Source organism: Carcharhinus amblyrhynchos, chromosome 4, assembly GCF_965287045.1.
Source record: "Carcharhinus amblyrhynchos chromosome 4, sCarAmb.v2.hapA, whole genome shotgun sequence".
Taxonomy (NCBI): domain Eukaryota; kingdom Metazoa; phylum Chordata; class Chondrichthyes; order Carcharhiniformes; family Carcharhinidae; genus Carcharhinus; species Carcharhinus amblyrhynchos.
In genome coordinates this window covers 102,322,836-102,348,686 of record NC_137327.1, presented here as the reverse complement: position 1 = coordinate 102,348,686, position 25,851 = coordinate 102,322,836, and the positions used below count along the sequence as shown (strand labels likewise).

The 25,851-nt window shown below is 41.7% G+C and overlaps 1 protein-coding gene and 1 long non-coding RNA gene across 3 annotated transcripts in view; one reads left to right on the top strand and one right to left on the bottom strand.

The window, feature by feature from the left end:
* Positions 1-3,753, top strand: part of LOC145342277 (uncharacterized) — a 30,687-nt gene extending 26,934 nt beyond the window's left edge. The window contains exons 2-3 of the long non-coding RNA XR_013886528.1: positions 843-1,028; positions 3,327-3,753. This is a non-coding gene — a long non-coding RNA (uncharacterized LOC145342277). The remainder of the gene's footprint in view (positions 1-842; positions 1,029-3,326) is intronic.
* Positions 1-24,256, bottom strand: part of znf711 (zinc finger protein 711) — a 35,253-nt gene extending 10,997 nt beyond the window's left edge. The window contains exons 1-4 of one of the 2 annotated variants that reach the window (XM_080187705.1): positions 23,730-24,256; positions 10,931-11,031; positions 10,001-10,558; positions 1,158-1,316 (exon numbers count right to left, since the gene is read on the bottom strand). In XM_080187705.1, coding sequence (XP_080043831.1) covers positions 1,158-1,316; positions 10,001-10,558; positions 10,931-11,009 — 796 coding nt within the window. In that variant the 5' untranslated portion in view covers positions 11,010-11,031; positions 23,730-24,256. Of the gene's footprint in view, positions 1-1,157; positions 1,317-2,701; positions 3,280-10,000; positions 10,559-10,930; positions 11,032-23,729 lie in introns of those variants that run through there. The other variant, XM_080187706.1, reaches the window with a different exon arrangement.
* Between the last annotated feature and the right edge of the window lie 1,595 nt (positions 24,257-25,851).

Here is a 25,851-nt window from a genome sequence, read left to right as displayed (position 1 = left end):
TTTACACCTATTCAGGTAATAATCTGTCTTCCTAATATTGCTATCAAAGTGGATAACCTCACATTTATTGCCCACACAATCAACTGTCCAAATCACACTGAAGCATCTCTACATCCTCCTCACAGCTCACCCTCCCACCCAACTTTGTATCATCTACCTCTTCCAAATCATTAATATATGTGAACAGTTGGGGTCCTAGCAGAGATCATTGCAGAACCCCACTAGTCACTGACTGCTAATCAGAAAAACGACCCATTTCTGCCAACTCTTTGCTTCCTATCTGCTTACCAGTTTTCTATCCATCTCAAGATGTTACTTGCAATCCCATGTGCTTTAACTTTACGTAGTAGTCTGTTATGTGAGACCTTGTCGAAAGCTTTCTAAAAGTCAAAATAAATCACATCCACTGGTTCTCCTCGGTCAAATCTACTAGTTAAATCTTATCCTATTTTCTTTATCTCCAGCTCTGGCAAAGAATCATCCAGACTCTCTATTCTCGCTTCACAGATGCTGTCAGACCTGCTGAGATTTTCCCAATTCCAGCATCTGCAGTATTATACTTACAAAAAAATTAGGCTTGTATTACCATTTCTTTTTCTGTGCTTCCTTCTCATTTTAAGAGTTTAAATAATATAGGAATAAATAAACTCCCAGAGAAATTAGTACTTTATCATCAGATGTGTTTTTACTGAAATAATCCTGGTATGTAAACATTATATGAATTTTAATTTGTTTATTTGTTGAAAGATTATACTGAAAGATTAATCATCCACAAGCCATACTTTTCTGTACTAAAATAGAAGATCTGAACTTTTGTCACTCATGTCTTCTGTTCCCCACAGTACGCAAGTGGAACCAGAGAGATCTTCTGAAGGGAACTGGTCATTGACGTGGAAAATAAATGAACTTCAGTGCATTTAAATCAAGAACCAAGTCAATAGTATGAACATCTCCAGTGAAGAAACAGTTGTCCACATATTGTCTACATAATTCTGGATATCATGGCCACGAAAATTTGACCAATTATGGTTAGTAAATGTTGTGAACAGCCAGATTAATGCACTGGATTAGAAAGCTTACCTTTGTTCATTGTAGAATTAGTATAGAAATTATAATTTTTTTTTAAATGTTTCAAACCATTAAACCATAATATTTACCTATTTCCACATCATCTTCTGGTTCAGCTTTAAAAATATACACTTTGATGACCTCAGCTCCAAACCCATCTTCTTTGGAAGAATCATCTTGCTCAATATCAGTGCTTATTTTTATTGGTGCATTTTCCATCTGGTCCAGCTTCTCTCCAACATCATCTACTGCATAAAACAATAATAAGGAACATTTATTCAACATCAGAAATATTAATGCCAGTAAATTTTCTCTAAGCTCTTGGATCTATTGTACATTGCGTTCACATGAATTTCCCCACCATAAGACAGGAAAGAGATCAAGCCTTTCAAGTCAATGCCTCCCTTTCCCAACCTCAAACAACTTCAACACAATTCCAACTAAAACCATTTTGCTAGCCCAATTTTAACTTTCTTGACTCCAATCATGCTTCTTCCACTATAGCAATGCATATGCCAAAACTCTGAAGCATTTTAGTATTCTTTTATTCACTAAGATACTTGGGCTACAAAAAACAAACAGATGTGAAATTAAGGCTCCAATTCTAGCAGCTGACAAAGAATGAATATCACTACCATCAAACCAGCTGGTTTTCTGAGCCACGGGAGCTCTATACTGTTTGTAACATTTCAGTGAATTTTAGTTCAAAAATGTAGCAAAGTGAGGCTCAACAACTCCTTCAAGGTTGTCATCAACAATGACTGAACATAAAACAAATTTAAATAGATAAATTAAAATAAATTAGATCAAGAGAATATTAATCGGGACCACGTGTGTTTTAGTGTGATTTTTCAAATTCTTACTAATTAAGACCTATATCATTTTTCAAAATAAAATTTTACTGCAGTTTAAGATTACTTGCTTCAACATGTGGGAAAAATTACTTCTGGGTTATAATGACAAAAAAACCTCTGGATTTGAAAACAAAAATCAACACTTAGTAGAGAAATGCATCTGCAACATAGCGTAGCTGCATCAGCCAATTGAGGTTCTACCCCAACACTAACACAGTGCAAAACATTTTAACAGCAGAGTCAATTGAATGTAACTAATTATAACTAATAATTAATGATTCACAAGGTGACTTCCGTTGATCTACAAAGACCTAAAGTCTTGCCTTCACATTTTAAAAGCAATAGCAAAACTATCATTTCTAATTTTGACAGCAATGTTCAACATATTAATTCCTTATAAGGAAATATTTATTCAGAATTTTTTTCTGCAATCCATTTTGTTGACTGACCTGTAAATTTGAATCACTGATTATGTACCAACATTATACATTTTACCATAATTACAGACCTGTTTATAGATACAAGTACAATATGTTGCATAATCTGTATAATCTACATCAACTCAAACTGGCTGGAAGTAAAATAACACAATTAAAAACATGGAATTCAGGTGCTTGAGTGCAGGATCAGTTTAGTAGGACATGGATCTGCAGTCATGATCCCTACTTGATAAATACCCAATCACAGTCATGCCACCAGGGGGAGATGCCTGCAGGAGGCTTGCTGCTTCCTCAGAAAGAAACAAATACAGGACGTCATCCCAGGCAGCTGTCACTCACCTCCCAGTAGCCAGATCAAGACGACATTGGCAGAGGCCTGGGAGCAAGTCGCCTGCATGTTTTCTCGATGGGGAATGGAGTATAGAGACCTAAAGGAAGAATATTAAATATCTAAAGAGTAATAAAAAGAGAAGTCCAAGGAACATTTTTTGCTAATAACTTACTGTAAATGTTTGATAATGTAAAAATGTAGATCCAGTAGGAGAAAAGGGCATTCTATCCAACAAGGCTGCTACAGAGTATAAAGATAATTATTTGGTCAAGGGGTTTCCTTTCATACCATGTATTGATCATCTACTTCACTGAAGTTTATTCGCACTCCTGTCCCACAGTAATTAACTCAATTAGCACCGCTAAATAGTTCCAAAATCCTCAATTCTGCTTCTCAATAGTCATTGGTCCAACTCCACATGCTCCAGAATTGACTTTCTCCAGGTATCAATTCCATAAAGCCTTCGAGAAAAGATATCTTGCATCAAACCTTGTTGATGCTTCTGAATTTTATAGTTGTATCCTTTTGTCATATACTCACTGTCCAAAGTGGGATGCTTGCTTACTTTCACTTCATCTATAATTATTATTTTAATGATATTAATAAAGTTTTGTCACTTGGGCTCTCTTTTAGGACTTAACCCCTACTAAGGCCTAAACTATTTTTGGCGGCAGCCATCTGAGCATTTCGAATACATCTGTATCCTTTTTGAGATGGGACAGATTAACCTTAATAGCAGACTCCAAAATTGGCCTTATTATTAAGTTATCAACATAACTTGCTCCCACTCGTAGCCTAATGCCCTTCAAAGGCAGTTTAGTAGTTGAATTATCATTACAATTAACTGCCTCACATTGACAAGCTGTTAGAGTATATTTAATCATTACTTGATTCTTTGCTTCTGCCAAAGATCCCTTCATATTACATTCATTTATTGTTGCCTGTTCCACGATGCAGTATTACGTTTATTGCAATTAAAGTTCAACTGTTAGATCTCAGCCTGTGTTCAAGTCTCTCCAAAGATAAGTCTTGCTTCTACTCATTACTTACGCATAGATAATGTTATTCATACCTAGTTCTACATCATTCACATTCATCATTTACAATATTAAGTGCAATGGTACCTTTTCCCAGGGACAGATTTTTTCATTGACTTGGATTTTACATGAAGAATAATGGTGAGGCTAAAGGCTCCCATATTGTTGAGTAAATTGGACAGCAACTTCCAGTATCTGCACGTACATGCAGTTGCTATTTAAGTTTCCTGGCTTCAACGCAAGCTTTGCTACACACGTAGCTTGTGGAGTCATTTGGCATTCATAAATACAAAAGACATGAAGCTGTGGTGCTTTCTCACTAAGCATACCAAAATGTCAGGGCTTGCCAATTAAATGTATGAACTCTACCTGCATATTAAGACTTAATCACCAATGGAACTACTTAATTGGTACTGAAAACAATTATGAAAACATGGACATTTATTCCTTCAGATTTCAACTATTCCTGGAGATTGAAAGAATGTTTGACTTTTGTTTTCCATTTCTTACTTCTCCTGACATTCATCCTTCTCTATTTCACTTTGTCAATGTTTATATATTTAATTAACTATTCTAACTTGTACTTTCTAATTTAGACTATGTGAATCTCAGTAAGCATCCTTCAGTCTGCTTGGTTGAAGAAACATGCTATTGCTTGCCTTGTTCACATGTCTCAGATCCTCTGTAGAAGACGACCTTGTGGTCATCGAGATTCCAGATGACCACAACTTGTCATACAAAAGCTAAAAAAACTTTGTGGATAGCTTTAAGTACAATGAGCAGTGAAAACCATTCTTCACCGCCGAGCACAGTACATTCAATCTGCCTCTTTCATGACTAAGCATATTTTCAAAGCATCTAGACAAATCTTCACATATGTTTTATTAACCTTAGATGAGAAAGTACATCAAACATCTTTTGAAAATTGAAGTAAATTCCATCTACCTGCTTGACTAATTTAGTTTATAATTCAAAGAATTCCAGTCCATGTGTAAGGCATGATCTAATACTTCTAAACCAAATCAATTGCTCCTTGTAATAGTTGTGTCCTTTAAATATTAATTTGCAGTGTTCCATAAAATGCACAAAAGCTTTTCCATACAACAGATGTGTAAAATTACCCACTGGTTCAAATTTTTCATCCTTTTTGGAATAGTAGAACTATCCTTCCAGAGCTCACTACTTCTCTAAGGATTACACCATCAAAAATATCAACCCATATCATCACTCATTTCCTATTTTATTTCCCTCAAGGATTCTTGATGCATTTGCTGTCCTGAGAGCATTTTGGATAATCCATTCCTGACTAACTTCTACATGTTATAGGTCATTTAGCACCATTTCTCATGATTGAAATTTGTCTATTCCTCCTTCAAGAGCTAATGTGAACAAATTGCCAAGCTTACCAAATACCACAAAAATTGTACTTGCCTTCAACAGCTCTCCTTGTGCCTTGAACTTCCATCTACTATCATTGTAAAACTGTTTTGCTGTCCTTTGCAATTCATTTCTCTTACTTTTTCCTAATATTTTCTTTATTCTCTGTCACCTGCATCCCAGTCTTTTATACCTGGTTTGAAAGCAGTTCCTTATCCTCTACAATGACCCTTAAATACATTATTTTGCATTCTGTTACTCAAGTATGATTACCCAAATTAATATTTTGTAAAAATTCTTCTCAACTTCAAGAACTGCTTATCTAAAGTCTTTTTCATCATATTATTACTTGCAAATATTGTCACTTAACAAGGATTGACCATAATAAAAGCAATATCTGCAGTAAGCTTAATTATGTTCTACAATATATTTAAGATGTGCATTTATGATCATAAAAGGGAAATACATTAGTTTTCAAAAAAACAATATCCATGCGTTGTAGGCATTGTTGGCAAGGCCAGAATTTGCTGCCATTCATAATTGAGAGGTGGTGGTGGTGAGCTGCATTCTTGAATGCTGCAGTCCACGTGGTGCAGGTAAACCATAATGCTGTGAGATAGGGAGTTCCAGATTTTTGTGAAGGAATGACAATATACCTCTAAGTTAGGATGGTCTGCAGCTTCAAAGGGAACTTGAACTAGTGGTACTTCATGTGTCTGCTACCCTCATTCTTCCAGGTAAAGTTCACAAGTTTCGAAGGTGCTGTTTAAAGAGCCTTGGAAAGGGAATGCAGTGGTATATGGTGCTGCCTTGGAGCAGAAGTGGCAGATGGAATTAATATTTAAGGCGGTAGATGGAAAACCAGTGGATTTCTTCATCTTGGATTCTGTTGTTTCAAGTGTTGTTGGAGCTGCATTCATTCAAGCAAGTGCACAATATACCATCAAACGCATGACCAAAGTCTTCTGGGTAGTGAACAGGCTTTGAAGAGCTAAGAGGCAAGTTAATTGTCACAAAATTCCCAGCTTCTCACCAGCTCTTCTAGCTGCAGTATTTACATGGCTAGTCCCATTAGTTTTCTGGTCATTCATAACTAATCTTAAACCATGTATGATCTGACACCCTAGAATATAAATTTCTCTTCTGTATTGCTAACATAACAGTAATGCATTTTAAACAGGCATTTTGTCAAAGTTATTTCACTGTTAAAGGTTGAATTAACAGATGCTCATCTCAGGTCACAGATCTGATGAAATGCTCAGCTGCCTCATCAAAATTTTCTAGACTAAATTAAATAGAATTCCACATTTCTTAATGAAAAGCTGATCCCATAATTCTCAGATCAGAACAGAATTAAGTTTCAACAGAATGCTGACAAAACTGGCAGCATCTGTAGAAAGACACATTCGTTAGATACTAAATTATTTCTCTCTACAAAAGCTGCTGTCAGAAATGCTGAGTATTTTCAGCATTTCTGTCTTTATTTCAGATTTTTGGCATCCGTAGCATATTGCTCTTGTGTCATAGTTAATTTTCCTCGTTCACCTCATGTTAGTGAATTTTATGCTAACAAATAATGGGTGAGGCAGAGTGTCAGATTTACTGAAAACTGGTATGTTTCACCCAGACAAACAGGCAAGTTTTATCTCCAGATGCACTGACACTTTGTCAAAATAAAAAGCAGGACACTGTGGATGGGCAGAGCTTAAAGACACCAGCTAGGCTGGTTGCAAGAGACCAGGGCATCATTTTGAAGACCATGACAAATAGGGCACTTAACCTGCTCCTTTCAGTCACGATTAAACATCATGCCACTCAAGGCTCCCATCGATCAGCAGCCATAGAATCATCCCAATAAAATCCTAAACTAGCTCAGAACACCAATCCTGATGGAACTCCACAATTATCCAGTCTCCATGCAGGACTAGTGCCCCTTCTTCTGACAAAAATGCAACTCACTCCTTATCTACCCCAGGATCTGCCTGGTAACCCCATCAAATGACTCTTTTTTATAAATTAATCTTGTCAAAAGTTTTCTGGAAATTCAAGTATACCATGTCAACTGGATTAGTTTCATCAACTAACCTAGCAACCACCCCAAAAAATTCAACCAGGCAGGTGTGAACTTTTTTTGCTAAATCCTGACAAGGCCCTATTAGGCTCCCAAGCATAAAGAGACAAATTAGTAGTTCAAATCAGTATCATTTAAGATGTTTTACAGCAACCAGAGAATGGATAAATAAATAGAATCAACCTGCATGAGATGACAGTTCACTGTCGTTAAAAAGTAAAAAATACAATTCTGGGTGGTGCAATAGGTTAGCAAATAACATTTCACTTTTAAAACACTTGGTTCCAAACGAACCCAATGGATGAAGATTAACTCGCTGTACTGAACATATGCAGACTGAACCACCTTACTAGTGAATAAGACCACAGGATGGCTGGTGGGAAAGGGAAATATTGCATTGGCATTTTGTTCTAAATAAGAAATCTCACAACACCAGGTTCAAGTCCAACCAGTTTATTTGATAGTAAACCCACAAGCTTTCGGAAACACTGTTCCTTCACCAGGTGTGTAGAAAGTTCTGATCAGGACTTTCTACACATCTGATGAAGGAACAGCGTTTCTGAAAGCTTGTAGGTTTACTATCAAATAAACTGGTTGGACTTTAACCTGGTGTTGTGAGACTTCTTACTGTGTTTACCCCAGTGCAACGCCGGCATCTCCACATCACGTTCTGTTCTAAGATCAGAGCATATATTGCTTGGTCAGAGTGAAAGCAGATTTACGGATCATTGATTACACCCTAATCCAAGTTAGGGAGCATTATTTGTTTTTAAAGAAGGGTCATTCAGTAATTGTAAAATGACAATCATTTCATCAACTAGAGATCAATAACTCTATTACATACCTAGTGGCCTACCTATATATTGAAAACTAAAATGGCTACATTATTGTATAAAAATCAATTTTCAAAATAAGGATACAGGCAAAATTACAAGTTCTGTTTCATTATCTAGCTTCTGATCGGATGCTGAAACTCAAACACAATTATTACATCATAAAAGTCTGCAATTTTAAGTATACATTTGTTCATTTAAGACCCAATTATAAAAGCCTGAAAACAGTTAAAACCTTCATGAAATTCAGTACACAAGGATTAAATGCACTTTCTGTACTACAAAGTTTGCATGAATGATAGTGACAAGCAAGCACATGCTGACATTCTGCAAATTGTTACGGGAGCAAGCCATACTCCCAAAGGATGAGGATGGTGAAAGAAATGCACAAAGACAATAAAAAACATGAAAAGGGATTGAAATAAACACAAATGAAGTATATTGGTGTTATCAAATGCTTGCAGATAATCCATAAGTATGGATCAGATTCAATTCGCTTTAATCCACAGCAGCCCTGTGGACAGGGTGCATATTCGGATTTTGACAATTAAACCAATCTCTCAAGTAGCACAATACTGAAAGGTGTAGATGAGGAACTTCTGAAGGGAATTAAATATTGACTGAAGCAAAGACAATAGAAGGTGTTTGTGGAACTAGATTAGTATGGAGATAGGTAACTAGCAAGATATGGTATAGATCATTATTAAGGTCTTTATTGTTTATATTGTACCTAAATGACTTGGTAGTGGAGATGAGAAAAAGAAATGAGCTTGCTTGATAACAAGCTACGAAAGGCTACTAAGAATTATCCTTAGGCTGGTCAAGAACAGAAGATTGGATTGGGGAAGCTAGGCTAATGATTGGTGATGTCATTTTTTAAATTCACTCACGGAACACAGGCATCACGGGCAGGCCAGCATTTATTGCCCATCCCTAATTGCCCTAGGTGGTGGTGGTGAGCTGTCCTCTTGAATCACTGCAGCCCACAGGTCAAGTGAATAAATACAAACCCAATATTTTGGGGCATGATAAAATGGCAATCCATGTCAAATTATATTATTGCATAGAACACTGCACACAGGACAGCTTTTGGCATATGCGCAAACACAAATATTTAACTAAGATTGTGGGCTGTGCAACCAAAGAAATACAAATCGCCAGTACTGACCCCAAGTTTGAACAGGGTACTGACCTCAAGAAATATTCTGTATAATTCTAGTTACCATGCTATAACAAAAACATTAAAACATAAGAGTAGGTATAATTAAGCAAATAGCTGAGTTGAAGCACCTAAACTTTGATAGGTTATAGAAGTTGGGAATGTTTACAATGGAAAACACTGGACTCGGGGGTGAACTAAAGTACATTACCATTGACAAGGTAAAAGTCCAATGTTAAACACAGTCACAATTTTACAACAGGGTATAAACTTTAAACTTAGAAAAGGGAGGGTGAAAAGGTAATTTCAATACAACTACTTCATACAGTTGTTGAATGGGCTGCCAAGACACATCAAACATTTCAGTAAACTCAAAGCTTTGGTGGAAAAAGGTTCGATTGAGATGCATTGCAGGATTTTGGACACAGATAAACAATAATGGTCTTTACCAGTCAAGCATACTTTTACATTCCTATATAAAATAACAAATCAGTGCAAGTATTTTTAGTAAAAAAAAATTACTCCAGGCAAAATACTAAGAAACAAAATTAGATAAGAATAAAATATATCTGACTTACAAATAATTCATATTCCTAAAAAGCATGAGAAAAACTGATATCACTTGATGCAACATATGAACGTTAATTTTCAGGGTTGGGACTCCTGATGTGATTGAATTAATTATTGAAGTAATTCATCACTTAACTCGTTGCTTGCCTTGCATTGCCCATATTCAGAAATTTTGCACCATTTTGGGATAGTAGGCTGACGGACATAAAATTCCCATAAATAATCTAAGTGCTAAAACCACATTGTTAATTGTCACTTACAGGATATCATTAAGAAATCCTCAGATGCATCTTTTCCATCTACCCGGGCTTCAATAGGTGGGCCAGAAACAGTCTCTTGATTTTGGGCTACTAAATCATGGTTCTGAATCACAGTCTCTGAGACAGCATCTACTTCCATAACTTCTTCCGAGACCATTCCAGGAGAGAGAACATCTGTAACTGAATCCTGGACCACGTGCTCAAACTGTTCCTCGTCCTGTACTGAAACAAGGTCCGATACTAGGACTTGATCCGGGACACCAACAGTCTCAGTTATAAGATCTGAAGCCAGAACATGGTCAGGAACAGAACTGGTATTCAAGTCTTCTTCAATAGTAACATTGGTCTCTAGTACAGAATCTGAGACAATCACTCCTTCTGTAACAACATCACTTTCAGCTATAATATCTGGACCCTGCACAACTTCGTGAATATTAGTTGTAAGACCATGTTCTAGTGTAACTTCTTCCCCAGTGACATCAGAGACCAGCACTGCATCAGGCACAGATACAACAATGTGGTCGCCATCAATGTGGGCAGAACCAGCCATTCCAGACACTGTAACACAAACAGTACATTAGAATTCAACTATATTTCTAATTATCCTTGTTCTAGGAAAAGATTGCATGAAAAATAGTGCATGTATATTTTACATCCATATGTACACAATGTAAAATAGCAAAACAGAGACTGAACTATAGATTTGGTCATTATTATTATTACATTCACAACATCCCATTTATATTGTTTTCCACTGTACTAAACCTGCTCAGTTGTCAGGTTAGCCGCTCTCAGATATCAGGCTCAAGGTGGTATTGTTAATTTAGAATGATCTTTTTAATCAATGAAGTGTGATCTTTTATTAATAAATAAATTACACAATACAAAGCTAACAACTTAATGCTTTGCACAAGTAATTAAACTACTTACCAAAATCTTGCATGATCATAGCATGAGACACTTTTGACTCTTGTGAATGTAATTCAAGTCCTCCCCCTCCTTGATCCATGATGTGGAGTTTTCATCAGTAACTAAATAAAAGATGTAATAAATAGCTTTTAAACTAAGTAATCATTTTAAATGTTTTCATGAACATTCAGGTGAATTTTTCAACTGAATCACACCCGAGTAAAACAAATTACAGCCACAATATCCCATTATTGATCCACAAAATAATGGAAAACTCTAATTTAACCTCGAATAGGTGCATAATCTAGCGCATAAGAACATAAGAAATAGGAGCAGGAGTAGGCCATCTAGCCCTTCGAGCCTGCCCCGCCATTCAATAAGATCATGGCTGATCTGTCATGGCTCAGTTCCACATTCCCGCCCTCTCCCCATAACCCTTAATCCCCTCTCTTATCAAAAACCCATCAACCCGTGTCTTAAAAATATTTAGCAAGGTAGCCTCCACCACTTCAACGGGCAGAGAATTCCAGAGATTCACCACCCTTTGAGTGAAGAAGTTCCTCCTCAACTCCGTTCTAAACTGCTCCCCCTTTATCTTGAGGCTGTGCCCCCTAGTCCTACTCTCCTTTCTGAGCAGGAAGAGTCTCTCCACCTCTATCCTATCCATCCCATTCATCATCTTATACGTCTCAATGAGATCTCCCCTCATTCATCTAAACTCTAACGAGTACAAGCCTAGTTTATTCAGCCTCTCCTCATAGCTCAACCCCCTCAACTCCGGTATCAGCCTAGTAAACCTCCTCTGCACTCCCTCCAAGGCCAAAATATCCTTGCGTAAGTACGGTGCCCAAAACTGCACACAGTACTCCAGCTGCGGCCTCACCAATGCCCTATACAGCCGCAGCAAGACCTCCCTACTTTTATATTCAATCCCCCTCGCTATGAAGGCCAGCATCCCATTCGCCTTCCTGACCACCTGCTGCACCTGCAAGCTGGGTTTTTGCGACTCATGCACAAGGACCCCGAGGTCCCTCTGCACCGTCGCCTGCTGCAGTTTTTCGCCACGTAAGTAATAATCCTTCCTACCATTATTCCTACCAAAGTGGACCACCTCGCACTTGCCAACATTAAATTCCATTTGCCAGTTCCTGGCCCATTCGCCCAGCCTATCTAGATCCTTCTGTAGACTCTCCACACCCTCCGCACAATTTGCCGTTCCACCAATCTTGGTGTCATCAGCAAATTTCGACACCCTACACTCGGTTCCCTCCTCCAGATCATCTATATAAATGGTAAATAGCTGAGGCCCCAGCACCGACCGCTGGGGCACTCCACTAGTCACCATCCGCCAATCTGAATAGCACCCATTGACCCCCACTCTCTGCCTCCTATTTGACAACCAATCCTCTATCCACGCTAACACCCTACCCCCAACTCCATGTCCCCTGACCTTCTGCAATAACCTCTTGTGAGGTACCTTATCAAACACACTCCCAGCACAAATTCATAGAATCGTAGAAGGTATTCAGCCCAACATGCCTAAACTGGCTCCAATTAATCCCACTCCCTTTCTCCACAGCCCTACAAATACTTTCCATTCAAGTATCTATTTAATTCTCTTTTGAGTGTTAGTAAAAATCTGCAACCAACATACTTTGCACAGTACAATCACTGTGTAAAAATGTTTTCTCATGCCAATGCTGGCTTCCATCAAGATTGGTGGAACAGCAAATTGCGCGGAGGGTGTGGAGAGTCTACAGAAGGATCTAGATAGGCTGGGTGAATGGGCCAGGAACTGGCAAATGGAATTTAATGTTGGCAAGTGTGAGATGGTCCACTTTGGTAGGAATAATGGTAGGAAGGATTATTACTTACGTGGAGAAAAACTGCAGCAGGCGACGGTGCAGAGGGACCTCGGGGTCCTTGTGCATGAGTCGCAAAAACCCAGCTTGCAGGTGGTCAGGAAGGCGAATGGGATGCTGGCTTTCATAGCAAGGGGGATTGAATATAAAAGTAGGGAGGTCTTGCTGCGGCTCTATAGGGCATTGGTGAGGCCGCAGCTGGAGTACTGTGTGCAGTTTTGGGCGCCGTACTTACGCAAGGATATTTTGGCCTTGGAGGGAGTGCAGAGGAGGTTTACTAGGCTGATGCCGGAGTTGAGGGGGTTGAGCTATGAGGAGAGGCTGAATAAACTAGGCTTGTACTCGTTAGAGTTTAGAAGAATGAGGGGAGATCTCACTGAGACGTATAAGATGATGAATGGGATGGATAGGATAGAGGTGGAGAGACTCTTCCTGCTCAGAAAGGACAGTAGGACTAGGGGGCACAGCCTCAAGATAAAGGGGGGGCGGTTTAGAACAGAGTTGAGGAAGAATTTCTTCACTCAAAGGGTGGTGAATCTCTGGAATTCTCTGCCCGTTGAAGTGGTGGAGGCTACCTCGCTAAACATTTTTAAGACGCGGGTTGATGGGTTTTTGATAAGAGAGGGGATTAAGGGTTATGGGGAGAGGGCGGGAATGTGGAACTGAGCCACGACAGATCAGCCATGATCTTATTGAATGGCGGGGCAGGCTCGAAGGGCCAGATGGCCTACTCCTGCTCCTATTTCTTATGTTCTTATGTCAATAATTTAAAATCTCTCTCTTCTAGTGACCAAATTATTCTGTCACCAGAAACAGCCTTTCTTAATTCCTGTCAAGGCCATTCATGACATTTAACATTTTCATCAAGGAGAAAACTGCAACCTCTCCAGTCTCTATTAACTCATATTCTAACCTTAGCTCTCACTACACGAGGAACGCCAGATCAAAAATCATACATGCTGTACCATGCAGCAGTAATCGACTAGAAATGCACGTATCAATTCTCAGCGTTTCAATTTCTTAATAATTAAAAGAAGTTTTAGCTACAGATGTATTTCAAAGTTGATGATTCAGAACACTGCTCTAGTGGACAAGGTAGAGAATTGGAATTGCAGCTTCAAGCTCACAACAACCGCAGTATATTATATGGGGAGGGAAGGTTATTATCTTGGCACTTTTAACTGACAACAGTTGCAAATACTTCAGCCATGTTTGATTCTTTTGAAGCTGGACTCTATTATGCTCAAGGATGGGATGTCCAATTATTCTCTTCCTCCTGTTAGGTCGCTGATTCCCTACTAATAACATTGGTCTGTTGAGGGAGAGCTACAGATTTTTACTCTGATTCAATCATTGCTGGGAGTTAATTGTGCTCCCTGCGATAGGATGAGGCCCTTAGGTGGGTATTAGCTGTCCACCAAGACTTAATCAGGGTTGAGGCAGGAAGAAGGTGGGGTGCCCATCCTCCTGTCAAATGAAATGGCTCCCACCAAACTCGACACAGGCAAAGCATTAAATTCCACCCATTGTCTCAAAACAAACTGACCCTCTGACCAAAAAATCAATTACACCGTGTCAGAGGGCAAAGACAAAACTATTCAATGAATCAGTTTTTACGATGATCGGATAACTTAACTGATTTCAAAGTCTTACTGTTAGACTGGGATTTAACCCAATTCTTTGGATTATTAATTCAGCATCAGAACACTTCAATTTTGTATCCTTTCCTCAAGCGAGTTATTGTCGATCTTACAAGATTGTCTCCCATGACTCATCACATTTTTAAAAAACTAGTTTCTATCGGAACTATTTTTAACAAGGACAACATTTGGCACCTTAAATTCACCTTATCGCAAACATTTTGAAAATTCACAGGGTCGTTTCAAGTCCAAAATAGTCTAGCAACAAGACATTGAACAAATATGACTTTGCAGAACATTGAGTAGACGTAGAACAGAAAGAAATCAATAGCTGGTTGTTGCATGAAAATAAAAGCACTGGTAACTATTTCATCTCTATGCAGAAGTGCAAGTACAATATTCTGGTCAAGTAGCAAAAATAGAGATATCAGTGATACCGCAATAATGGGTTGCTATATGGAACTGAAACTTCAGAGCAGATAACTGTACTGAAAAAGAACTTCAACTCCAACGTTCTGCTGAGAACACCAAGATTACCTGGAATCTAAAGGCATTCAAAATGGTTGTGGACTCTTAAATCTCAAAGACAATATGGCAAGTGCTCTTTGCAGAAAATTAACATGCTTGTGGAGGAAAGACATAGGGCATGGTTCTCAATAAACACTTTTGAGCCAATCTCCACAGAAGAAGAGAACTATGCAGACACTGCAGTCGAAGAGGAGTGAAATAGTGAATGGGATAAACAGGGCAAGTATTAAGTGGTGCCACAGGACTGTTCACATTGTAGCATTATTTAAAAGGAAGAAAGGGGCTAGACTGAATACTTAATGGCTAATCAGCCTAACCCTATGGTGGGCAAACTACTGGAAAAAAATTTAAGTTAGATTAATTAGGGACATCAGTAAGGATTTGTTTAGGGAAGGTCTACCCGACTAATTTCATTGAATTTTCGAGGCTGCAACAAGATGGGTCAATGAGGGTTTTTGATAGAGCACTTTCACTTTCTGTCACCATGTGTGGGACCCTGCAGGACAGTAACTCGACCCCCGCAGACCGTCAGGAAGGGGCCCAAGTTTAGAAGAGAGGGAAGGACAGGTCAGTGAAGACAAAAGAGAAACAGAAAAGATATGAGTGGGGCAGGGCAGGGTGTAAGGGAGCGCGAACAAGGCAGGCACACAGAGGAAAGAAGATTGAGAGATGTAATGGGTAAGAGGAGTGAAGAGTGGTAAAGAGAGAGACGAGACAAACAGACAGACAGAGTGGGAAAGAAAAGAGAGGGAGTATGTGTGGGAAAGGAGACTCGGAATGGAGAGATGGAGAGACATACACAGAGACAGTGGAAAGCAAATAAAAGTTTGAGCCAAGGTTCAGGAGTGCTGTGGGTGAGACACTAAAGTTATGCTATTAAGGGCTTCTTTGGCCCTTCCAGTGTGATCTAATTTGAATTTATATTGTACACTACAGTATTTCAACTTGTACTTTGTTTTTCTGGCTCAGGAATATCTGAAGTAACCCAACTCCAGCTTTAACATGGATTCATATGGAACCCATGATTTCTTCAGCGTTGTTTCACTTAAAAACAACGATTTTCAGGAATGCAACCATAACTTTAAGTGAGGACTTAAGTGGCGTCTACATGGATTTTAGCAAGGCTTTTGAAAATATCCCACATGGCACACTGAACAGTAAATTAAAGCTACTTTCCCCTTGATCGCACTGGCAAGTTGAACCCAAAATTGGCTCTGTGGCAGGTCACAAAGGGTGAAGGTCGATGGTGCTTTTAGTGACTTGAACACTATTTCCGGTAGAAAACCATGCAGGATTCAGTACTAGATCCCCAAATGACTTAGACTTAAATGTCAGGGGGTATGATTAAGAACCTTGCAGGCGATATTGAAATTGATTGCTTGTGAGAGTTGTAGAAGGCAGGAAGGTAGCAATTGTCTGGTCAGCAAGTTAATAAGTGACAAATGGAATTGTTAGGGGGAATAAATAATAGCGGGTTGAGGTTTTAATGATTATATAGTGAGTATTAAGAATTAACATGAAAACAAAAGAGAAGGGTTACAGACCACTGTTGCAAAAATCAGCATCAAGCACATTCTAACATTTGGCAAAATCCCACACAACAGATTAATGTATAAAATTAAAGTGCATGGGATTGGGGGTAATGTACTGAGGTGGATAGAAAGCTAGCTGGCAGGAAATAAAGAATAGGAATAAACAGTCTTTTTTCAAATGGCAGGCAATAACTGGTGGGGCATTTCAGAGATTGGTGCTAGGACCCCAGCTATGTATTAACGATTATATGACTATATACATTAATGATTTTGATGAAGGAAGTAAATGCAATATCTCCACATTTGCAGATGACACAAAGCTGGGTAGGAGGGTGAGCTGTGAGAAGGACGCAGTGATGTTTCAGTGTGATTTAAACAGGTTGAGAATGGCCAAATACATGGCAGATACAGTATAATTTGGATAAATGTGAGGTTAATGACCTTGGTAACAAAAAGCAGATTATCCGAATGGCTATAAATTGAGAGAAAGGAAAGTATAACAAGACTTGGGTGTCCTCTCACACCAGTTGCTGAAGGGAGGCATGCAGGTGCAGCATGCTGTAAAGGCAGCAAATGGTATGTTGGCCTTCATAGTGAAAAGATTCGAGTACAGGAGCAGGAGTACCTTGCTGCAATTATACAGGGCCTTGGTGAGACCACACTTGAAATAGTGTGTGCTGTTTTAGTCTTCTTATCTGAAGTAGGATGTTCTTGCTTTAGAGTGAGTGCAGTGAAGGTTTTGTAGGATTAGTGGGATGGCGAAACTGGCATAGGTGGTGAGATTGAATTGAATGGGACTAGACAGGTCAGATGCAAGAATAATTATATTCCCGTTGGTGGGGGTGTCCAGAACGAGGAGTCAATTTCAATGGATATGGGATAACTGAGGACTGAGACGAGATGATATTTCTTCGCTCAGACAGTGGTGAGCCTGTGGAATTCACTAGCACATAAAGCAGTTGAGGCCAAAACATTGCACATTTTCAAGAATGAGTTAGATATAGCTCTATGGGTGAAAGGGATTAAAGGATATGGGAGGCGGAGGCAGGATCAGACTACTGAACTGGATCATCAGCCATGATCATAATTAATGGCGGCGCAAGTCCAAAAGGCCTATTCCTGCTCCTATTTTTTGTTCTGTATTCCAACAGCAATTAAAGGTTGAAGACACATCAGCAGAATCTCCAGCTGCACCTGGCACCTCGCAAGGACTGCATTAGCTGACATCTTTAGAGATAACAAAGTTCTGAAGTCAGGCAGTCATAGTACCAAATAGAGATACAAAGAGTAGTCACACCAAGATAAGCTCACAGTATTAAAGTGTGGTCTGACTTTAGTGTCTCTTGTATACTTTACAGTATACAGTGTTTCTCATATACTTTAGTGTCTCTTGTATACTTTACTTTGTTAGCTGAGGCACGTAATATAAAAAGTAGTGCAGTCATGCTAGATCTGTATAAGAACATAAGAAATAGGAGCAGGAGTAGGCCATCTAGCCCTTCGAGCCTGCCCCGCCATTCAATAAGATCATGGCTGATCTGTCGTGGCTCAGTTCCACATTCCCGCCCTCTCCCCATAACCTTTAATCCCCTCGCTTATCAAAAACCCATCAACCCGCGTCTTAAAAATATTTAGCGAGGCAGCCTCCACCACTTCAATGGGCAGAGAATTCCAGAGATTCACCACCCTTTGAGTGAAGAAGTTCCTCCTCAACTCCGTTCTAAACCACCCCCCCTTTATCTTGAGGCTGTGCCCCCTAGTCCTACTGTCCTTTCTGAGCGGGAAGAGTCTCTCCACCTCTATCCTATCCATCCCATTCATCATCTTATATGTCTCAATGAGATCTCCCCTCATTCTTCTAAACTCTAACGAGTACAAGCCTAGTTTATTCAGCCTCTCCTCATAGCTCAACCCCCTCAACTCCGGTATCAGCCTAGTAAACCTCCTCTGCACTCCCTCCGAGGCCAAAATATTCTTGCGTAAGTGTGGCGACCAAAACTGCACACATACTCCAGCTGCGGTCTCACCAATGCCCTATACAGCTGCAGCAAAACCTCCCTACTTTTATATTCAATCCCCCTCGCTATGAAGGCCAGCATCCCATTCGCCTTCCTGACAAAGCACTAGGTATGCCATAACTAGAATACTATATAGAATTCTGGTTACTGCATTACAGAACAGATGTGATCACACCACAGAGAGTACAAAGGAGGTGGGATGAGATGTTAACAAGGACTGAAGAATTTTGCCTACGTGGAAAAATTGGGTAGACTGCAGTTGTTTTCTCTGGAACAAAAGCAAATGAGGGATTTAATTGAGGCGTAAATATGAGAAACCTATTTTCCTGAGTAGAAGTCAATAACCAGGGGACACGAATTAACAGTAAATAATTGGTGGAAGGATTATAAGAGAATAGAGGAGGAATTTTTCACCCAGAATGTTGTGGTATTAGACTCATTGCAGAAATCTTCATCACACTGAAAAAAAACTTGGATATGTACTTCCATAACCTATAAAGCTATAAACCAAGAGCTGGAAGTCAGATTAAGCTGGATCCTCCTTTGCAACCAGTGCACACACAACTGGCAGATTGGCCTCCTTTGGTGCCATAAATTTTCTGTGTCTCTATTTCTAGTTTCCCAAATACATTTAATGTATAAACTTCAGAATGTGGTTGGCAGCAGCTGTTCAACAAAAACTCTTCTGTTGTCTTTTTCAATGAGGCATCTGGTCTGCACTCAGCAACAGCTCACATTAGGTTGACTAAGCTTGAACAGCATTTAAGACTGTGTCTGAACTGGAAGCTATTCAAACCACCAGTGTTTCATCTCCAATTCTGACCATTCACATCAAACTCAAATACTCTCTTTATCTGCCCAACATGCACCTCAAACCTTCTTTCTACATACCTCAATTTTGATTTAGGGCAGACCTAAATAAGACAACTTGCAATATAAAGCAGTGTAGGAAATGCTACTGTAATGGACACAAAGCTATTGTATCAGACATAATCACAAAGACTGACTGATGCAGCTAGAGATCTTTGCAAAAGAGATTTGTATTCTTCAGTTATCTTATAAACTAATTTACCCGATTTTCTGTTGTCAAAGCTCCCAAAAAAAAAGACTCAAGGGGAATGTCTACTAAAAAACAAAGATTATGACAATCACAAACATTAACAAGTCTGCTTAAACCAGGGGTTTGTGAGAAAGCTGTAATTCTAATTAAGACAAGCTGTAATTCTCAATCAAGGCAATGTGCCATCTGTTCCTATCCAAAAAACTGGAGTGAAAACTGATGCCCAACTGAATTAGCTTCCAGTGCATCTGAACTTTTCAATTAAAAGAACAGATGAATACATATACATTGTTAAAGCTATGGGATGTTCTGTAACATAGATGAAGTATTCACCCCAGAACAAACGAAAAGCAAGCTTTCCCTTTAATTTACCCAATAACGTACCTTTATTTCAACCTCAGAAAATCACCTTTATTAGAGGGATACCACCAATGTCACTCCCAAGGTTTGTGAGAAGTCTCACAACACCAGGTTAAAGTCCAACAGATTTATTGGAAACGCCACCTATTGGACTTTAACCTGATGTTCAGAGACTTCTTACTATGTTTACCCCAGTCCAACACTGGCATCTCCATATCATGACTCCCAGGGTTAGCAAGGTAATCCACATCGATGTATATATTTTAAATAATTTTTACTGGAATGCCAATACTGTAAGTTTACCCTCATTTCCCAGACAAGCTGAAAGCATTTACCTATATTAATGAGGAGTCTTGTATCTAGCATATATTTATAGTACATCATGCTGCTCAGCTGAATATTCTAGTGTAAAGTAACCAAAACCCATTTCCATTTGTTGACCATCTAAAATTAAGAAGCACCATAACCCTACCAATCTGGAACCAACAAAGCAAAAATCAAACTGTTCAAATATGTCTTAATCCTTTTCAGGTATAAATAATATACCAAACAACACAAAAAAAGTGTATCATTATCAGGCACATCATTAAATTGCAAAATCTGTCAATCAATGAAGTACTGCAAAAAGGCCTCCTTGCACAGAAATGCTTTTCTACCTTGGATCTTCTGGAGTTGGGCATTTCACTGGGGCATGCCAAAATGTATGCTAGTTAAAAGATGCATAAGCTGAGTATTTTCACCCAAACCATGTGAAAACAAGATGATGAATTTATTGCAATAATCATCATGTGAAAACAAGGATACTTCAATTGCCAGGAGCTCTTATTGATAAATACTGAATGTATATGTAATGTATCCAAAGAGTTGCACTTTCTTGTGGAAACTACAAACATGGAACATACCTGATGACCTGTGCCACATGATAACCAAGCAGAAAATGTTTACATTGTGACACGAGTACTGTAAAAGAAACACAAAAGGCAGAATACGCCCATTTTGAGGCTAACTGCTGAAGTGGGGGCGGGAACATGGAGTGTTTCCCCTTGTGGTCGTCGGCAGGAAAACATCAAAGCTTTTAGCCCCAGCTTCATTAACTATGCACCCGGGTGTTTCACTCCATATTTAGTGGCATGGCAGGTCTTAAGGGCACACAGATCACCGTTGTGTCCGAGTGCCACACTGTAAAGGTGTGCAATACCACTGAAGGGAGAAAATGCAGATAGATTTCTAGAAGAATTCTGAGACTGGAAGATGGACTTCCTGAGTACAAAGATGGATTACCAATAATATTCCAAGGCAGGAAAATAAACCTACCCTGGAAGATCCACCCTCCCGATCCACTATTGTGGTGTCCCAGGGTGGTTTCTAACCCCAAAGTCTGGAGGAGGCCCCAGGCATTATTTAGGTGAGTCCTGATACCTGCACGTCATGTTGTACCAAACATGTTTCACACCAGCATGCTTTCCTACTAGCATGGTGGAGAATCTCCCTCTCGGGGAGAGGGGGGGGGGGGGGGGGGGGGAGGGTGGATAGGAGAGAATGAGGTTCACATTGGCCTCTGGCTGGTTTTCCAACCCACCATGGCAGGTACCAATGGACGGTCCCACTGTAAATTTATGCTAGTGTGAAAAATGGGCCTCCTGCCATTTTCTCTTCACTCTGCTACTGAATCCACCAGCCTTAGAGAATCCTGTCCAAGGATTTCTAGATAAGGCCCTCACAAAATTTTGAGCAAACAGACATTTGGGATATTTCTTTTGTTGCAGAGAGGCTGGTCCAGAGCCAGTAAAGAAACATTAATGAGATACTTTGGTAGTAACCACCAAACTGACCAAATACTTTGTGGCTGTAATAAATCAGGCTTAAACTGGAGTGAACAACTATCTATTCAAGATGGTGATGACAGGTGATTATGGTAATTATTCTGATGCCTTGAGCCCCACCACATTTCCAGCCAAGTGGCTCCGGCAGGAAGAGCAGCTGTCCTTAGTTTCACCCGGCTGATGGGGGTGTCCAGAACCAAGAGCCAATGTCTTTTGTAGTTAAAAAAGGTGATCGAATAGCACAACTAATCTTTGAACGTATCTGTTGTCCGGAATTTGAAGAATCTAAGATCTTGGATGAAACTGAACAAGATGCAGGTGGCTTTGGCTCCAGCGGTACAAAGTGGTCTATCAAACCATGTCAGACATTGCTTAATTCGCTTGAGAGATGTTACAAGCTGTGTATTCTTCATGAAACAGCAACTTGTCTCATCTGTAGTGTGTGTGTTTCATACTTTGTGGGAAACAAAAGTATGACAGTCGATCCAAACATAAGGCCACTTCCTTCAGGGTGCAATGAAATAGTGGTCACAACAGTGAATGTAAGTCTGCTATTCTATTGTCCTATTGTGAATTCTAGCAGTAAGTCAACTGGTAGAATTAGCAAGCTGTATTTCATTTTTTTATATTAAAAAATCTTAGTCCAGTTGTAGACCAACAGCTTCACAAGAACAAATTGTAGACAAAAAAACAAAAAGTTAATACTTAATAATTTAAAAAATGACAAAGATTTTAGACAGGAGAAAAAACAGAACTTGGATTTTGAGGGGCAAGGGGAGGGGAGGGGCAAGGGGAGGGGAGGGGCAGGGTGATGTCAGGCAGGGCGCGGCGGGGGGTGCCGCCACAAGGGGCGGGGGGGCGCCACGAGGGGCGGGCGGGGATACTACAGACCTTTAACAACAGTGCCCCCCCCCAACGCCAAATTTCCTCTAATTTGGAGTTTTCTTTTTTCAATGTGATTCCTGTTGCATTAACCCCAGATGAGTTTAGATTAAGAAACTAACTCCACCCGCCCCTCTGAGCGACTCAGAAGGGCACAAGATATGGCAGTGGTAAACGTTGAATGCTGAGGGGGTGAGGAGTTGGCAACGTTTGCCACTCGAGCGGCGGGGGGAGCGGCGGGGGGGGGGGGGGGGGGGTGACGAGGGGTGGGGGGGGTGACGAGGGGTGGGGAGTCTGGAAGGGTGACGAGGGGTGGGGAGTCTGGAAGGGTGATGAGGGGTGGGGAGTCTGGAAGGGTGATGAGGGGTGGGGAGTCTGGAAGGGTGATGAGGGGTGGGGAGTCTGGAAGGGTGATGAGGGGTGGGGAGTCTGGAAGGGTGATGAGGGGTGGGGAGTCTGGAAGGGTGATGAGGGGTGGGGAGTCTGGAAGGGTGATGAGGGGTGGGGAGTCTGGGGGGGGGGGGTGACGAGGGGTGGGGGGGGGGTGACGAGGGGTGGGGGGGGGGGTGACGAGGGGTGGGGAGTCTGGAAGGGTGATGAGGGGTGGGGAGTCTGGAAGGGTGATGAGGGGTGGGGAGTCTGGGGGGTGGGTGATGAGGGGTGGGGAGTCTGGGGGGGGGGGGGTGATGAGGGGTGGGGAGTCTTGGGGGGGGGGTGATGAGGGGTGGGGAGTCTGGGGGGGGTGTGATGAGGGGTGGGGAGTCTGGGGGGGGGGGGTGTGATGAGGGGTGGGGAGTCTGGGGGGGGTGTGTGATGAGGGGTGGGGAGTCTGGGGGGGGTGTGTGATGAGGGGTGGGGAGTCTGGGGGGGTGATGAGGGGTGGGTGGTCCCCCACGGCCCTGACACTAATCGCCCGCCCAGCCCCCGACATCTTGCCTCTCCGCCATGTTGGATAACACCCCTGCCCCCCTCCCCCTCCCGGGCGATCTTCTCTTGGCCTAAACCCGCCAGAGGCCCCGCGCTCAGGACACTGCCCCTACTCCCGCCATTTCCCTCCCTCCACTTCTCAATTTTTAAAGCCATTAAAAACTCGGCCGCGCACAACAGTCACTCACCTCAATCTCTCCCTCTCTTCCCCTTCCGTCTACCCCACCATCCGGGGAGCCACCAGGATTAACCCCCGGCTCTCTCGCCGATTGCTGTCCTCGACGGGGGCCGTTGAGTTTTCGGGCCTTTAATGTCGTTGGGTTGGGTAGAGGAGGCGTGGGAGGGAAAACAAGGCCGCGGCCTAAACTGCGGCCTTCCCCTCCTCCTCGGCCTAACCTGGCTCAGCCTTGCCCTTCAAGCGGCCCCCCCTCGTTATTCCGCCCTCCGGGTGTGGTGGGGAACCCGGGACTGGAAGCCTGCCCCTTGCCGCCGCTGCCCGCTCTCCCCCCGCCTCTCTCTCTCTCTGCCTCTCCCTCCGCTCCGCTGGCTCCGGCCCCGCCAATTAGGCTTCGAGCCGGCGGGCGGGCGGCGGCTGCGGGCTGAGCGCGCACCGGCTCCTCGGGCTTACGTCAGAGGGGAGGCGAAGCGAGGCGGCCGGAGCCGGAGGGCAGGCGGAGCGGGAGGCAGGCCGGCCGGCTGGCTGGCCGAGGAGTGAGGGAGCCGAGCAAGGGGTGCGTCAAATCAACCCCCCCCCCACAAAAAAAACCCGACAACCGGGGGGCCGAGCGGCCAAATCAACCCCCACACGCGCTGCAGGCGGAATAGGGGGTGAGGGGGGCTAAATGAACCCCCACACACTACAGGCAGAATAGGGGGTGAAATTAACCCCCTGTCACACACTACAGGCAGAATAGTGGGGTGAGGGGGCCAAATCAACCCCCCCCCCACACACACACACACAACAGGCAGAATAGGGGGTGAGGGGGCCAAATCAACCCCCTCACACACACCACAGGCGGAATAGGGGGTGAGGGGGCCAAATGAACCCCCACACACTACAGGCAGAATAGGGGGTGAAATTAACCCCCTCTCACACACTACAGGCAGAATAGTGGGGTGAGGGGGCCAAATCAACCCCCCCCCACCCCACACACACACTACAGGCAGAATAGGGGGTGAGGGGACCAAATCAACCCCCTCACACACACACACAACAGGACCCAAAAGGGAGCAGAGCCCACATTAGATTCAATACATCCTGGGGTCATACTCCAGACCCTTAACAACAATTCTCCGCGCCCCCCCCCCAGCCAAACTTCCTCTTATTTGGAGTTTACTTTTTTCAGTGTGATTCCTGTTGCATTAACCCCCAATGAGCTGCGATTAACAAACTAATACCATTCCCCCCCCCCACGCCTCAGAAGAAGGGCACAAGATATGGCAGTGGTAAGCTTTACCAACTCCTCACGTCCTCAGCATTTCTACAATATCCACATGGCCCAACGGTTAAGAAGTTTAGGCCAGAGTCTGCTTACTTTTCACTAAACGTAACTTGCAACGCTGTTACAGTAGGCTGGGAATGAATGGCTATTCTAACTGACCAACACCCACGGAATGTCACTTCAATCCTTTTTAAATTTTGTTAGTGTAACAACTAGGCTTACATTCCACTGCAATTAAGTTACTGTGAAAATCCGCTAGTCGCTGCGTTCCGGTACCTGTTTGGGTACACAGAGGGAGAACTTCGCATGGCCAATCCATCTAACCAGCACGTCTTTCGGACTGTGGGAGGAAATCAGAGCTCTTGGAGGAAACTCATGCAGAGATGGGGAGAATGTGCAGACTCCACACAGACAGTGACCCAAGACGTGAATGGAACCTGGGGTTGCTGGTGCTGTGAGACAGCAGTGCTAGGCGCTGTGCCACCCGAGCACTAGCCCTCACCAAAACTAAAGATCTGAGACTCCATTGGAGGGGTGGATAAGAGAAACTCAATTCATCTCAATTTGTTTCCATTTGGATTCTATACAACCATAAATAAGAGAATTGTAACTGACAAAATACATATTTTTGTTTAAGATTTAGCTTGGACTGAGCATTTTTAATTATGTAATTGTTAAAGATTTTTGTAAAAAACTTTCTTCACAGGATTTAATTTTTAGTATATTGTAACATTTTGTCAATTTTCTGAAAAGAGGTACACAAGGAGAGTGCCAGGTAAAGAGGGGTAATAACTTTGCAACCAAAAACGGTCTGAGACACATAAGAGTTCAAAACCCAACTGAACTCGTTTTAAGTGATATATGTGCA